We start from the raw sequence: 15,034 nt of genomic DNA on the forward strand, positions 1-15,034 counted from the left end.
GGCACCGTCTGTATGTTTGAAAAACACGCCACTTTTTTGACTCTTTGTTGCCCAGCAAGTGCTGCCACCACGTGTGGATAAAATAATAATTTTTTTTTGCTTCGCAGGGTTTTGGTGTTCATTCTGTGGCTTTCTTACGCTAGACGTTTCAGCGACCACTTGTGCATTTGCACGTGTGAGCGCATGTGGCGGTTAGTTTTGGTTTTTTCTTGCAGGCTGTTTTCATTTGTTGCGCTCGTAAAAACCTATATTTATCCGGTTTCTAATCTCTCAAAGGACTCAATCTCTCAAAGTTAAATGCTCGCTTGTCTGTTGCTCACAGGTGTGCGATCACATCTATTGACAGGAGGGGCTGGTATACACAAACAACACCACCGTATACAAACAATGCTGCCATGCCTGCATTTCTTTTTTAGAGACTCGGCTCGCAAAAACTGATTGCCCCTCATTAGCAATGGAATGAAGGATTACTGCAAGTTTCTGACTCGTTTTGTTTTTCCGAAAGAGAGAGAGACGCAGCACTGCGTCCACGTTTTTACCTTGAAGACCTTGAGAGAGGGAGAGAACGGACCTGCAACAGAGACATTGGCGTGCCTGGCCAGGTGGAAACACGTCTCTCTCTGGTCAGTACTAAACAAAGGGCCACAGACGGAAAGAGCAAAGCTGTGCAGTACGCGTGGCGACACTAGCGTCGCTGCATGCTCGTGTGCACTAGCACTCTCCCCATCCACGATGGCGCAGATTTCGAATTATTGGTGGCGGCGCGAATTTTAGTGTGAATTAGCGGGATGTGTTACATATTGATTTTTATATATTGCTGGATCAACCGCGGTGGCTACTCTGATTTATCCGACCGCGGTGGCTACTCTGAATTATCCGAAATTGCGGATTAACGAGTTGTGAATTAACAAGCTTTTACTGTACTCTTGTTATTGCAGGCCAGCACAGTGGTTTGTCTATATCTATTCTGATCATTGTCCCACAATTGTACGCTGCTTTGCAAAAAGTTCTAGGGTGCTGCACTGGCACTGGAAAGATGTAGTGCTTATTTCTTCAATGAAAGTTCATTTTCCGTTATGCTTTACTAGTCTTCAGTGTGTGTTGTCTTTTTGCAATGGTTATTTGAATGCATTGTAGAAAGGCTGTGTTGTTTACAAACCTGTCAGTGTAGCCTGATACAGGCCAATATTAGTCAGAGGCGAGTCCTTAGCATAGTCCATGTAGCCTCCTTTCCTCTCGGGTACCACGGCTGGCATGTTTAAGTCCCGGCGCGTGTAGTTTCCTGAGAGCAAGACAGACAAATGTGAGTGTGGCATCATGCATAGCACGAGTCAAATGAGGGTGAACAGAGAGACAGCAGTGTTTTTCAACCATGGCACAGAACACACACTTGGTGTGCAGCCTTTGTGAAAAAAATATGAAACCGTTGCGCTCGTGACCACAACCAACTTTCAAAATGTCTCTCTCCAGTTCCCTAATCCAGGATGTCTAGCCAACTTTGCATCATACCTTCACTGCTCAAAAACTCTGGCAAGGAATGCAAACAATCGTCTGATCAGTAGCAAGTAATAATAGTGCCTTTACTGTTATTTATTATGAGTGTTCACGTAACTAAATTTTCGAATCGCATCGAATACCTAGTATTTTCAATTTCTAAACAAAGTGAAATACAAAGGCTGCACAGAGCCCACTCTGAAAAGAGGAAAAAAAAGAGGCTCATTTGCATTATTCAATACATGCAATGCCAGTTGCTGGATGCCAGGTCAAGTGGAGAGCTTATAAATGAAAAATAACAGGTTTACAGGTATGCATTCATCTTTATAATAGGCTTATTAGATCCAAAGCTAATTAGAAGTAGATTACTACTGTTTCCAGGAACAATAGAGCAAGGACTACTCACCAAAATATGGCTTTAGGCAAATAGCTTAACACTAGGAAGCGCAAGGTTTGCAATGGTAGGAATACTTTTTAGTATATCAAGTATTAATAATTATACAGCACTTGAATGTACTTTATTCAAAATGTAACTGACTTATTTACTGTACAGCCGAGAAACAAGAAGTTGAACCAAAATGTCCGCACCTACCACTGCGTGCATCATGCATTTAGCTACATGCTGTAATAAAAATTATGATTCTAGACGCCCTGATGGCCGAGACATCACTCCTAAAAGATTGCACGAAGCCCAAAATATATGTTTTGTGAAAATGCAAAAAAAAAGAAACAAGGCTCATTGCTACTTGAATACAACAAACAATATTGAAATATTTATAGTGCTAGGGATATAATCAGTCTGCCTACAGCTATCCAAATACTATTTAAAAATATATATATTCTTTTCGTGACTTTTTCGTCTCTTAAGAACCACGTCACTCTTTAAATAGAGCTGAGATCTCTCCATGGCTGCACAAACACGGAAGTATTAAGGATGATGCTAGAGATGTAACACATTTAAAAATATAACAGTTTTTCCATAAGGGTGAAGCGATGAATGCGATAGCAACATGTTCGAATATTACAAGAAGTGTAAGACTAGTAGCTGTAGTGGCAGTATGAATTGAAGTAAATTAAGCTGACTAAGTAAAAACTAGCTGTTGATCGAGGGGTTCTCCGTTTGAATCCTGCCATCCGGTAATTTCATTTATGGTTATTATTTAAAGCCAACGCATTTCTTAGCGACACCACTTCTCCGCATCAGGTATGTTTCAAACCCCTTTCCTGGGCCGATCCCGGAGGTAGTGCACAGCCGCGCCAATAAAATTACATCATTTTCAGGTTTCAGCTCCGTTATTGCTTCGCACTTTTACTACTTAAGTCTAAGAAGATTTAAGACAAAAGGCATGCAGTGTTGGTGTTTAGTTTTATGACATTTGTCTGTGGGCTGCCACATTCAAAATTCCGAGGAAGAATTTTGTCAAGAATGTAAGACCTGGTATGAGCAACTTTAGTGATAGAATGGTATGGCATTATAACCTGCATAGACTTTATGTCATATAGCGTGGCGTGGCATATAGCATAGATGTACCTATATACATATACAGAACCTCATGGCGACGGCAAACATTCACTTGGAGTGTCCACATAATTGCTTTTGCAATAAAAAACCTCGCCGGCCAGAACAAGCAAAGTCAGATGCAAATGAGGCATTGCAAGTGGGGACTTTGTCTGCAAGCACTAGCAAACAATTCGAAAGAAAAAGCAGGTGTTAAAATGGTGGTTCCCCATCTATTCCATATAAATGAAGCAAATGAAAACAGGGCGCATTGATCACAGCCTATCCTATCAACATAACAGGCATACGAGCAAATTGACGCTTACCAGCTGCGTCAAAGCAGATCGGCAGCCAGGCTCCAAATGTAAAATCGACTCGCTCTGCATGTCGAGCAACGTAGAGCTTTCGTGGACTCGTGCTGACCTTGGTGCTTTCCTGCTTTGCCTTTGAAAGGATGAATGAAAGGATACAAAAACAGGACATATGGTTATGTTGCCTATTCCTCAAAGAGGCGTGCACTGGGTTTAAATTACGTTTAGAAGAGTGTATGCAACAGCAGAGAACTTGTGCATCGGTAAAGCACCGCTGAAAAGCTCTAACAAATTTTCCAAATGTCCTCGGTTTGCTGCATTTTGCATGTATCTAAAAGGCACCCCTTTTCCAGAAAACATTGGGTCCGAAAATTTCCTGTGCATTGCAACAGGATACAAAACTAAAACCGCATTCGCAGCCTTGGCAGTAGCCTACCGTCAAAGCTGTCAGATACAGCGTGATCACCCTCATGAGATGGCGGCAGAGCATGTTTTCTTTAAGGTTGCTGTGGGTTCATTTTGTGTTAGACTACAATCCCTTTCGTAGATGCTATTACTTTCGCGAGATGTCGTGTCGCTCTCCACCAGATGCCCTGGCATATACAGCCACCAACGTTTCTGGTGCTTTACCAAGCTCGCTATTAGTACAGAGTGCCAGGTCACATATTTTGACAAGTCTGATGCTGAGTCACTTAATATCTTTTGAAAGTGATAGTAGTAACTCTTAAAAGTGATCAGTCGAGACTACCACCTTATGTGCTTGTTACCCTTAGCCAATGAAGCACAGATGGCAGGGACGATGCGCAGCTTCAATCATGAAAGATAAATTAAAAAGAAAATGTCCCTTTTGTGAAAATTCTGCACAGCTCACTTTTTCTTATCATGAATGTGGGGACACACCATAGTTTTCTTTTATAAATCTATAAATTACATTCATGTGCACTTTTAGTTCCTTATTTTAAGCATGTGAAAACTGAGCAATATTTGAGTGTGTGTTATAATTGTGCAAGTACAGTATATTAAGGAATGGACTGATAAAGTTCAGGCCATGGAAATTCTTTATGAGTCTTGTTGTCAGTATACTTACTGTGAACAAAAAAACCTGCCCCAAAATACTTTTAAGGGTTTAAGTCGCCCTGAGACTGCGTGGTGCAGCGTGAAGCGAGACAAGGGACACAGAAAAACGAGGACAAGCGCAGCACCACACATCATAGAAAACCAACTAGCCCAAACCATCACCCTTTAAGACACCCTCGTGACTTGTATACTGCTGATCACAACATGTGCTTAGGGGTGTTACCTTTTCAGCATTTTCTTATACTGAGGACAGAGTTTCCTGGAACTTACACCAATTGCTTATTTCACAAGAGTAGACAAGCTTGTCTTGCACAAAACATTGAAGTGGTACACCTTGATGATTTATTCTTATTATAAAGGTTTAGGGAGTGGCACAGAAAGTTTCAGAATGGCTTGGAATGGAGGAACTTGGATCATCTAGAGTGGGTAAAGGAACCCTGAAACACTACTCTAACTAATCATAGAATGGCCGCACTATAGAAAGACATCTCACAAATCTCATGCCGCTATATTTTTTTCATATCCTTCAAGTAGTAGTGATGTTATCGCACCTATATGTGGCTTTCTCTCTCCATCTCCACAATAATGCTAGAAGCTACGTAGGTGAGAAGCCAAAATGGTTCTCTTTCTTCCACACTCTGTGCACGGTGCGGGGTTGAGGAGGAGAGCATTCAGGCACTCAACGGCGAAACAGGGTGAAAGGGCTCATTGTGGCACCTGGTTGCTGGGGTGACTCTCAGAGGCAGGTCACGCGCAGGAGATGCAGCCGGCAGTGCATAGATGAAATAATTTTTCCATCATTTTGATATCACATATATATATGTTTAATTTATTTAACCAAGAATGTGCAATTATGCGTTACTGAGAATTTTCTCACGATCCCGAAACCAACCAATAGCGTTAGTCTGCCATGCTTTTGATGCTGCTGCATGATGACAATGCGGAAGCAAGAGCAAGTGATATGTCGCTGCTTATGACACGAGATTGTAAATTACCTGCTGCATTCAGTGCAGTAATATTTGACTCACATGTTCACAGCAGCCTCTATGACAGATTGGCAACATTAGACAGCTTTAGTATAGCGTACGCAACTATACCGTACGCTATATGCTATAGTATAGCGTATGCAAAGCAGGGCATGTTTTTGCAACATCTTTTGCATGCAACATCTTCGAATCTCAGAGGCCATATGCCGTCGTTGCGGTTATCTCCTCACTGTAGCGATAGGTGGCACTGACGTCTCGAATGTTTCTTCTGTTAGGCTTCGACTCGTTCGAAATGAGAAGCAATCTCGAAAACACCACAAGGTTATCCATAATACGCTGTCGTCGAAGCGGCCTGAGACTAAGCGAAAGCCGTTTACACAGACATTTGCTACAAACGAAGCACATTTTACAAAAGCAACGCCAAATTCAATTCGAAAAAAAAAAAAAAATGGTTTGACTTTCACTTCCTCTTCTAGTAATCAATCATTCACCATGAAATCGATGAAAATAGTATTCAAAATATACTTCATCAATCTAAGTTCATTTAGTCTCTCTCTTAAGCATTCCTTTTTAGTAAACTTACCGTATTTACTCCATTGTAATGCGCACCCGTTTTCTGTGACCCAAAAAAAGGGGGAAAAAAAAAAGTCTTTGACTGTAACGCGCACCCATTTGCCGTTACCTAAAGAAAAGTCCTTTACAGTACCACACACCTTATTCTTTCATACAGAAATGCAACTTTCTCTCATTTGGAAAAAACAAAAGATTTACTCCCAATGCACTAAAGTTGCGATAAATAAAGGAAGTTATAGTTTCGGCTGAAAGGCGAAGCATCGATGACGATAGCAAAATAGTAGACAGCTATACGAGAAGTAAGGATAGTAGTTTTATCGGCCGTGTAAACTTTTAAACGTTCGCTTACTAACTAGATTAACAAGCATGGTGTCGCATGCACACAAGCAAACATGAACACGTCTCACTCAATGACTGCGGAAACTCTTTAAACACTGGAGTGAGGAAATATGGTAGCAGGAGCGAGGGAATTGACCTTTGTGCCGCCCCTCGCTTCAACGCGAACTAAGCGATGAGAACACAGCGCGGTGCACCTAGATGCGTAGACTCTTGTCTCTGTCGCAGATCACTTTCAAGATAGCGGCCGTGCAGCCGCGCTGTACCTAGCAGCCGCTGGTGTAGTACAGCTCTCCTGCTGTTTTCACCAGTCCCGCATGCAAGTTTCGAGAACTCCGAACGCCTGTGACGTGGCCCGATTTCCGTCCGTCTTCGCACACGAGATCGCTTTCCTTTTACTTGCGGCATCGTGATGAACTCCGCATGTTTTTGCAGTCGACACTTCTATGCTGACGAGCAAATGCAGAAAACAGGAAAAGAGATGTTGCGCTAACCTAAGCCGAAGGAAGCATTGCCTAAGCACACGTACTACAGCACATGGAGAAAGCTACGGCAGCTAGGCTCAAAGCGCGTATCAGGTGGCCATTTTGAAATGCAGATCAAAATATCGTAATGCATATTTAGGGTCGTACACGATTCTAATGTGCACGCAATTTTTGGATCCATTTTATCAGAAAAAAAGTGCGCATTGGATTCGAGTAAATACAGTACTCTTTTTTTTGCCAGACATGTCACATTGCAACCGCGGGGTGTTCCAAGTTGGCACTTACTGCTTGATTTAAAAATCCTAGGTTCTCGTAGATAATCTCCTTTGATGGAGTGGTGACCTTTTCCTCCCTTTCTGCTACCTGCGGAGGCCCTGGCTGTACAACCGCTGCTGCTACAGGTGATGCTGGAGCTACTGGGACTACTGGTACTTTGGGACACACCTGCAACCAAATGCACAGCTCATGAATGCTGCCCGAGATACGCCAGAAAGAAGGAAGTTTAAAGGAGCACAGAGACATATTTTTTGAAGTTGCAGAAACTACCAAATACTTATTCAAGCATAAAATGACAACATTTAGCCAAGTTTCAAGGTTGGGAAATACCTGTAAGGTACTGACATGCATACATTGTTTATCTTTTCCAGTGGCTGTTTTTCGCCAGCTAGGCAACATTACAAAGCAATTGCTTGACGCAAGACGTGCCTACATGTATTGAAACTTTGGTTAATGTTGTCACTGATTCTGTAGTGAAAAAAGCGTCGTTTAATTAATTCGATTGCATGTGCGATGCAAATAGCGGCATACATTCTCAAACATATTCGAGCACCAGCGATTACACTGCAATTTATGAGTCATATATAACTAGCCAATGCACTTGACTCATGAGATCAGATTTCGATGACTCACGACTGTGCTCGTAGGTATCATTATGCTTGAGTGCTGCTTATTTTTCTGGGCACAAGGTTGTTCTATAAAGAGTTAGATTCTTAACACAGTTTTGGCACTGTCTGGTTTTTCACCCTTACTAAAACCTGACAACGTCTTAATTTATATGAAAATTGGGCTCAAGATACCTGACCTGGCGTTATCAACCTTATTGTGAGATTATGACACAGAGCAATTGCAATTAACTGCACGAGTAACATAATTTATTGTAGTATTCCTGCCATGCAATGGTCCAGCAAGTTGCTGAAAGGCCATGAAAACCTGCAGAATATGCTTTGCTGGCTGATTTTGGTGGCCCACTGGAGGCCTCAAGCTTGTATTTCTGTTTCACAGACCTGACTGAACATTTTTTTTTCCCCCAATAGGTGCGTATGCTTAAGCCAAATATTGGACATAGTGAAGGTCATATTGTGTTGGATGCGATTTTCTCATGAGATTTGGTTGTATTCAGTAAATATTTTTGTTTGCTCTTATGCAGGTTGGTATTTTTTCCAAGAACTTAGGAGGGCTTGGACCTTCATTTTTTGTCAATAAATTGCAAGCAAAAAATCTATTGTCAGTACTCCTTTTAACTCTTTATAGAAGAGTGTTGACTACAGGCAATATACCAGAAATCTTTTTTTCCAGAGTTTTGGTATTCAGTACGAAGCTTCTGGATAAATGTCCTTGGCCAACACTGAATGAAGGGCAGTAAGCATAATTTGTTGGTTTAAAGCATAAACACTGGATGAGAATGATGTATGCCACGTAATTTGCTTCCTTTTGAAGGCATGGTCAGAGGAGAAGGACCGATGCAAGAACTCCCGCTGTAGTGGGTTCACACAAATGATCCAAAGCAAATGAAATGTACCCCTATGGTTAACATATGGCGAGAGATGTCTGTATAAATTCCAAAACAAAGGCGTATCTGGCTTGGGGTGACGCTCACTTCCCGTTGTCTGCCTGGTGTTTTGCCCCTATAGCTCAAAAAGTTTTCACAAAAGTTTTTTCTTTTCACTGATTATGGTTATTCTCAATGTGTTCTGCATCATTTAGATAGAAAATAAACATTATTTTTCGGGTACTTATGTGGTCCATCATTAAAGGGTTAACTGATAGCAGCCTGATGCCAAGTCCCTGTAACCTATGTGAAAGCAGAGCACTTTCGTGGAACAATTTAGATGGCTCAGAGACAAAGAAGCCCGAATGTCAAATCTAATGACGTTCTGCACGCTTTGTGGCTTTAACCAGAAGCCTTGGCTCAATTAAGTATTTCTAGAGGGCCCAAAAAACGAAACGTGCGCCTGAGCGAACGAAACGAACCAAAGAACTCGGTGTCTCGGAGGGGAAACGATCTCGTGATCGGCACGGGCAGAGAGATAGATAGTAATCTAAACCGGAAGCACGGCGAAGCGTCGTCAGGGGAGAGGGAGTCCCGCGACGCGCCTGGCAGCGGTCCCAATGCGCGCGCGGCGCGCCTCCTGTCGGGGCAGCGCCGTACATTGAGAGGAGGGGGTCTTCTGTGTTTGCCGCAAGATGGCTCTGCGTGTGCGGAAAGCGCAGAAGAAATGCAGCGGAAACGCACTTCGCAACTCGTGTAATTGTGACTTCTGTACGTTACATGTTCATAATTACCGATATACACCGCAGTATAACTTTCTACGGCTCGTTTCGAAGGCAACACCGCATTCACTAGAGGCGCGTTTGCACCGCTTGGAAGCAACGAACTCGTGGCTGAGTGGTAGCGTCTCCGTCTCACACTCCGGAGACCTGGGTTCGATTCCCACCGGGCCAATCTTGGAAGTTGCTTTTTATTTATGAAGCGCCTGCCGTGATTTATCGCTCACGGTCAACGCCGCCGACGCCGACGACACCGGCTTTTCTGCGACACGAGCTCCTTAACGCTATCGCGTTAAAATGACTGAGGTACGTGCTACATTGTCTGTTTTAGTGTCATCCTGACAACATGAATGCGATCACTACTGGGGAACTACCATGGCCAATGGCGGTAAGCCATGGTGATGCTGCGAATGTAGCTGGGTGGTCCCCATACCAGCTGCCGCTCTGAAGTATCATGTAAAAGAAAATGAATCACACTCACCTGAGGGCTTGGTGGAGCTTGGGCTGCTGCCACTGCCGGCCTTCTTTGGAGCACGCCATCGTCCAGGCCATCAATGAAGACATCCTTCACTATTGTTATGGACCTGCACAGAGTCGGGGAACAAAAACCACGCAGATCCAATGCAATGTTGGAATCTAAATAATGCAAAGCTTGTTTGAATTGGCGAGGCAGCACCAGTGGTGGATGACACCGATAGAGCCTCGCAGCCTGTACCTGTTAGCTGCCTGCATTGTGAGGACGAACGCAATGTATGATGCTCATTGATGGAAGAACACTGATGAGAGGCATATGCAGAGAGTAGTATGACACATAGTTAAATACATTCAAGGCCTCATACCCCTTGCGTCACAGTGACACATCTATTCTGGGGGATTGGCCAGGAATGGACACATACCCTGTGGCCGAAGCAGTCTATATATATTATAAACAAATATGTCTGGTGAGGAAACAACAACGAACGCTGAGCATTACAATAACGACGAGGAAACCTTTGTGTTCAAAGCATTCACTGACTGATGGTGTTTAACATATCAAAGCAACACGAACTGAAAGATGGTTTGGATTACTTTTACCACATTGGTTTCATTAAATAGACACTGCAAGAAAAAATAAATTGAGCTGTGATAGTAAATTAGCTTTACACACAAAAAAAAAAACACTCTTAAAGTGAGAACACGCTTCATAACAAGCCAGAAAAGACAAAGAACAAAAGACTGGTGTTGATGCTACCTAGAAGTTCTTGCACCAGCCTTGCTGTGATGTCATGAATTTTGATGCCATCTGCTAGGGCCCAGTTAATTGTTTCTAGGTAAAGATGGACTTCATTGTATCTTAAAAGATCCAAAGAATGAACTTAAAAAGTTTCGAAAATTTTACTGCACCACACTGCTATTGGGTGCATAGTAAAAGAACTTCAGGTGGTCAAAATGCGGAGTCCTCCACTATGGTGTGCCTCATAATCCTACAGTGGTTTCGGCACGTAAAAACCCCAGAATTTAATTTTTGATCACAACTGTCAAGATATGAGAAAATGCTCTGAAATTCATGATGTAACAGTGACACAAACCGGTGTTCTGGTTCTGGTATGAAATTCCAACAGTTTGATTTTCATTTTCTCTTTTACTTACTTACCTTACTACTCTTCTACTTCTCCTTACTTAAGTGATCAACTTCCTATTGCAAAAAGTGACCAAAATATAGTTGTGAAAGACTACTTTATCCTTAAACTGATTTAGTGCTTCTCTTTAGTGCCTCTTTAATGGGCATCACATGACTGGTGCAAGAGTTGGTGCATTGTGCCTCTACCAGAATGCAGCTCTGGAGGAAGGGAAATGGACCTGCACCAGATCCTAGCTACAATTCTTAAATTATTCTACTGCCTATAAAGCAGAGTCAAGTACACTTGAACCTTGTTGTAACAAAGTTGAAGGTGGAGGGAAAATTACTTCATCATATTAATTTTTGCTGTTTACTGCAATATATGCGTAATGGAGTACACACTCGTTAAGATGGAAACAAGAAGACTGCATCGCGGCTCGTGGAATCGCTACACAGTCACGCATGCAATTAAATTTGAATAAAACAAGAAAAGAATCTCCGACGTGTGCAACACGCGACTTTTTAGCACTTGGCATGATAGCTTTTAGATTGCTGCTGTCTGTTCTATTGTGATGGTCTTGCGGGTCCACTTTCTACTTGGTTTATCGTGGTCGAGCAGCAAGTGGCACACAACACAGCACTCCACTGTGCGAACGAAGGAGGCAAGTGAACTTGGCTCAGCCGTCTCGTGGCCTCCGAGATTTCATGGCTGCCAATGCAATCTCGGAGGCCGTGCCCAGCTGCCAGCCCACGCAGCATGGAGAAGTAGTAGTGAATGCACGATCTGGGTGTGACCCCCGAGATTGCACCAGGGAGATGTTGGAGGCCAGGCTCAAGGTGCGTTGTAGAGGAGAGAAGTGAATGCACTAATCTTTTGCACTGCTGTGCGTAGCCGTGCAGCATGGTGTGACTCGCACAGGCTTGAGCGCGACCCCCTAGATTGCGCTGGAGGAGACCTTGGAGGCCACGGCCAGCGGCGCCAAGCAGTAGAAGGGAATGCACTAATCTTTCGCACCGCCGTGCGTTGCCACACACTGTGGCATGGCTCGCGCAGCCAGGCACGTGCAAGAGAGGCCAGTGGAGAAGTGCGATAATGAGCCACTGATTGAGGGCAGGTGTGCAGCTACAGCTGGCGATGAGAAAGACCATTGTTGCTTGATGGCGTATTCGACACGCGGACGCAAAGTTTTGAAGTGCCACGGCGAACGAGTGCCGAACCCCCTGGAAAGGGATGTATTCGGCATGCTACGGTCGGGTATTTTTTGTTTCGGAAATTAATCTAGTTTATTATGTTCATTGGCAGAACAATTACACTTCATTAAAGCCAGGTTCTAAACACGTGGACCTCTATAGGTATTTCAAGGGGAATTCAATTTCCTTCGTTATATTCTGTTTTATTATAATGAGGTTTGAGTGCACTTAATAAACCTTCAATACAAGTCGCACTGTGCATTTCAATAGCCAAGTCCTAACCAACACACCTAATAATAAGACAAAGAAAGCAGCGTAAGTTGCCAGCTGAACACGTCCCTCAAGGTGTGATTAGCCAATACACATTTCGTCATGAAACTGGAAGCAGAACATGTCAAGGCCCACCAAATACTCGCCCTAAGCATAACTAATGAATAAGAGGCATACGTGTAAGTATTATATTGTCAAGGTGGCTACCTGGCCTAGTTGGTAATTCATACTGACAGTAAACAGCACAGGGAAAAGAATAAAGAAAAAAGAAAAAAAGGGGGGGACCGGGACGGGACGAAATACAACTAACTTCAATATAACGAAATTCTCTATATAACAAAGTATTTAATCTTCATGCCCTCTTGTTTATAGAAAACCATGTATTTAGAACCTCAATATAAAGAATTGTGTTTGCTTGCAATTTCAATATAACAAAATTTCACTGCCGCCGCAAAAGAATGCTGAGAAAATAAATGGAAACTTCTGCAGCAGTGCAGCTTGATGCTATCACTGTGATTTGAGCTTAGCTTGTCTTTCTGGGCACAAGTTCTACCAATAAACAGTTAAGATTCTTAACTGGAACTTTGGGCAGCATTTCCAGCTCTTTACATTCTCTATACTCCGTTTCGTACTTAGATGGTAAAATTGTGAGAGCTATGCAAGTTGTGCAATCTAACTCTGCGCATTTTGCATGTTTGCATTATGAATGTTTTCATGTGATGTACTTTTATTTGGCCACAAATTTAAGCAGTGGGAGAGGTTGGTTTCTTCAGTGTTTAACATGCTAATGTCCCCTTAATTTCCCGTGAAACATGATTAAATCACATTTGTACATTAAAGGCCAATTCGAGCAAGACTTCACTTTGGCTAAATTGGTTATAAATGATAAGTACATACTACTGAAGCAATCTTGGCAGAGCTGGTAATTGTATTTTGTTAATACCAGCATTTAAATAGCATCTAAGAAAACGACGTCTGCACCTGGTGGTTAGCGGATATAACGTAAGTCCCAGCACATAGCCTCCAAGATTTTTCAGCGTGTGGTGAGTGACGCCTAATCTCAGAGGTCATGCTGACAAGATGTGAATTCCGAACTATGAGTCACAATCCAGCGAATGTTAATGGTGCAGTTTTTTGCAATTTCGACATCATAAACGTCCACTTTTGCATAACTTTCAAGATGCATCTACTCGTGTTTCAAAAGAATTTTGAATGAAGGTTGCTGTACACCGACACTGTCTGAAAATAGGCTTTTCAAGGGACCAAAATTTTGTTGCAGTTGCCCTTTAAACCATGCTGATCTCTTTGTTTGCCTGGCCGCTAGCGAAGAGCAGCTTTCTTAATGTCAGTATGGTTGTACCTGTGCAGAGTCCAGGCGTCCGACTCAGCTGTCCGCTCAATGTAGTTCTTGGGCAAGAAACCCGTGGCTCCCGTGAGCCACGAAGTGCCCTCCACCCAGCCATCGGTGGCCGCACCAAGGTGCTCTCCGCTCACATACACAAAGTCACCAATGAGAAGTTCTAGCTCATCAGGCTCCTTTGGCACATGCGAGTACAGCACTTTGTGGACCTGTAACAAGGGAAGATGGCTTAGTAACACAAATAAATAAATAAATAAATAAATTAATTAATAAATAATATATATACATTTATAGCACACCCTGTGTGTGTGTACACACACACACACACACACACACACACACACACACACACACACACACACACACACACACAAAACACACACAAAACACACACACACACACACACACACACACACACACACACACACACACACACACACACACACACACAGGGTGTCCCAGCTAACTTGAAATAACATTTAAAAAATACCCAAGAGCTGTAGAGAAATCGTACCGACTGCATAGTAGCCGTAGTCGTATGTGCTTACGGTCAGTACTTTTTCACCACTAAGTGTTAATTAATTACTTGTATTTAGTGAACTTTTTACTTATTGCTTGAATCGCAAACATATCAGTTGCTGGGCACCTCACACAACCTCCGAATCAGCATTTGTTTAGTGCTCAGCTTTGCCTCTTTGGTTTTTCCGACAAAAAACAAAAGCACGCGAAACATCCAAAATACGAAATAGATAGGTGCTCGCGCACCGCTACTCAAGCGCTCCCAAACGAATAGCCACGGATACATGGCTTTACTAGCGGTGGCAGCTCGATACAGGGCTTCACACTATGTGATAGTCGCGGCATCAAGAGAACACGCCGCTGACGCATTGATAAGCGTTGCGAAGCCTTGTACGATGCGGTGATAAGAGAATGCAGCTGTATATCTTTCAAGGGTTGCTTGCAGGTGCTTGAGTGGTGGCATGCGAGTGCGCATCTATTTCGTATTTCGCGTATTTCGCAGGACGTTGTTTTTTCTTGGAAAAAACAACCAGGACTACTTCAGCATGAAATAAATGCTTGATTCAGGGGTTATTTAAGGTGCCCTACAACATTGTAATTGATATGATTGCAACTCAAGCAATAATTAGGAGGTTCACTAATCAAAAGTAATTCATTAAGTAATACTTCGTGAGGAAAAAAATGCTGGCTGTAAGTACGTATGGCTACGGCTACTATGCAGTCGGTACGATTTCTCTAGAGCACTTGGGTATTTTTAAAATATTCGTCCAAGTTAGCTGGGACACCC

The 15,034-nt window shown here is 42.9% G+C and overlaps 1 protein-coding gene across 2 annotated transcripts in view; it reads right to left on the minus strand.

Annotated features, from left to right (window-relative positions):
- The window catches only part of Epp (Ecdysteroid phosphate phosphatase), a 57,212-nt gene that overhangs the window by 14,745 nt on the left and 27,433 nt on the right, over positions 1–15,034 (minus strand). For both annotated transcript variants that reach the window (XM_065447619.1, XM_065447620.1), the window contains 5 exons: positions 13,729–13,937; positions 9,789–9,891; positions 7,046–7,204; positions 3,319–3,436; positions 1,160–1,282 (listed from right to left, as the gene is read on the minus strand). In XM_065447619.1, the coding sequence (XP_065303691.1) occupies positions 1,160–1,282; positions 3,319–3,436; positions 7,046–7,204; positions 9,789–9,891; positions 13,729–13,937 (712 nt within the window). The remainder of the gene's footprint in view (positions 1–1,159; positions 1,283–3,318; positions 3,437–7,045; positions 7,205–9,788; positions 9,892–13,728; positions 13,938–15,034) is intronic.

Source organism: Dermacentor albipictus, chromosome 4 (assembly GCF_038994185.2).
Source record: "Dermacentor albipictus isolate Rhodes 1998 colony chromosome 4, USDA_Dalb.pri_finalv2, whole genome shotgun sequence".
Taxonomy (NCBI): Eukaryota; Metazoa; Arthropoda; class Arachnida; order Ixodida; family Ixodidae; genus Dermacentor; species Dermacentor albipictus.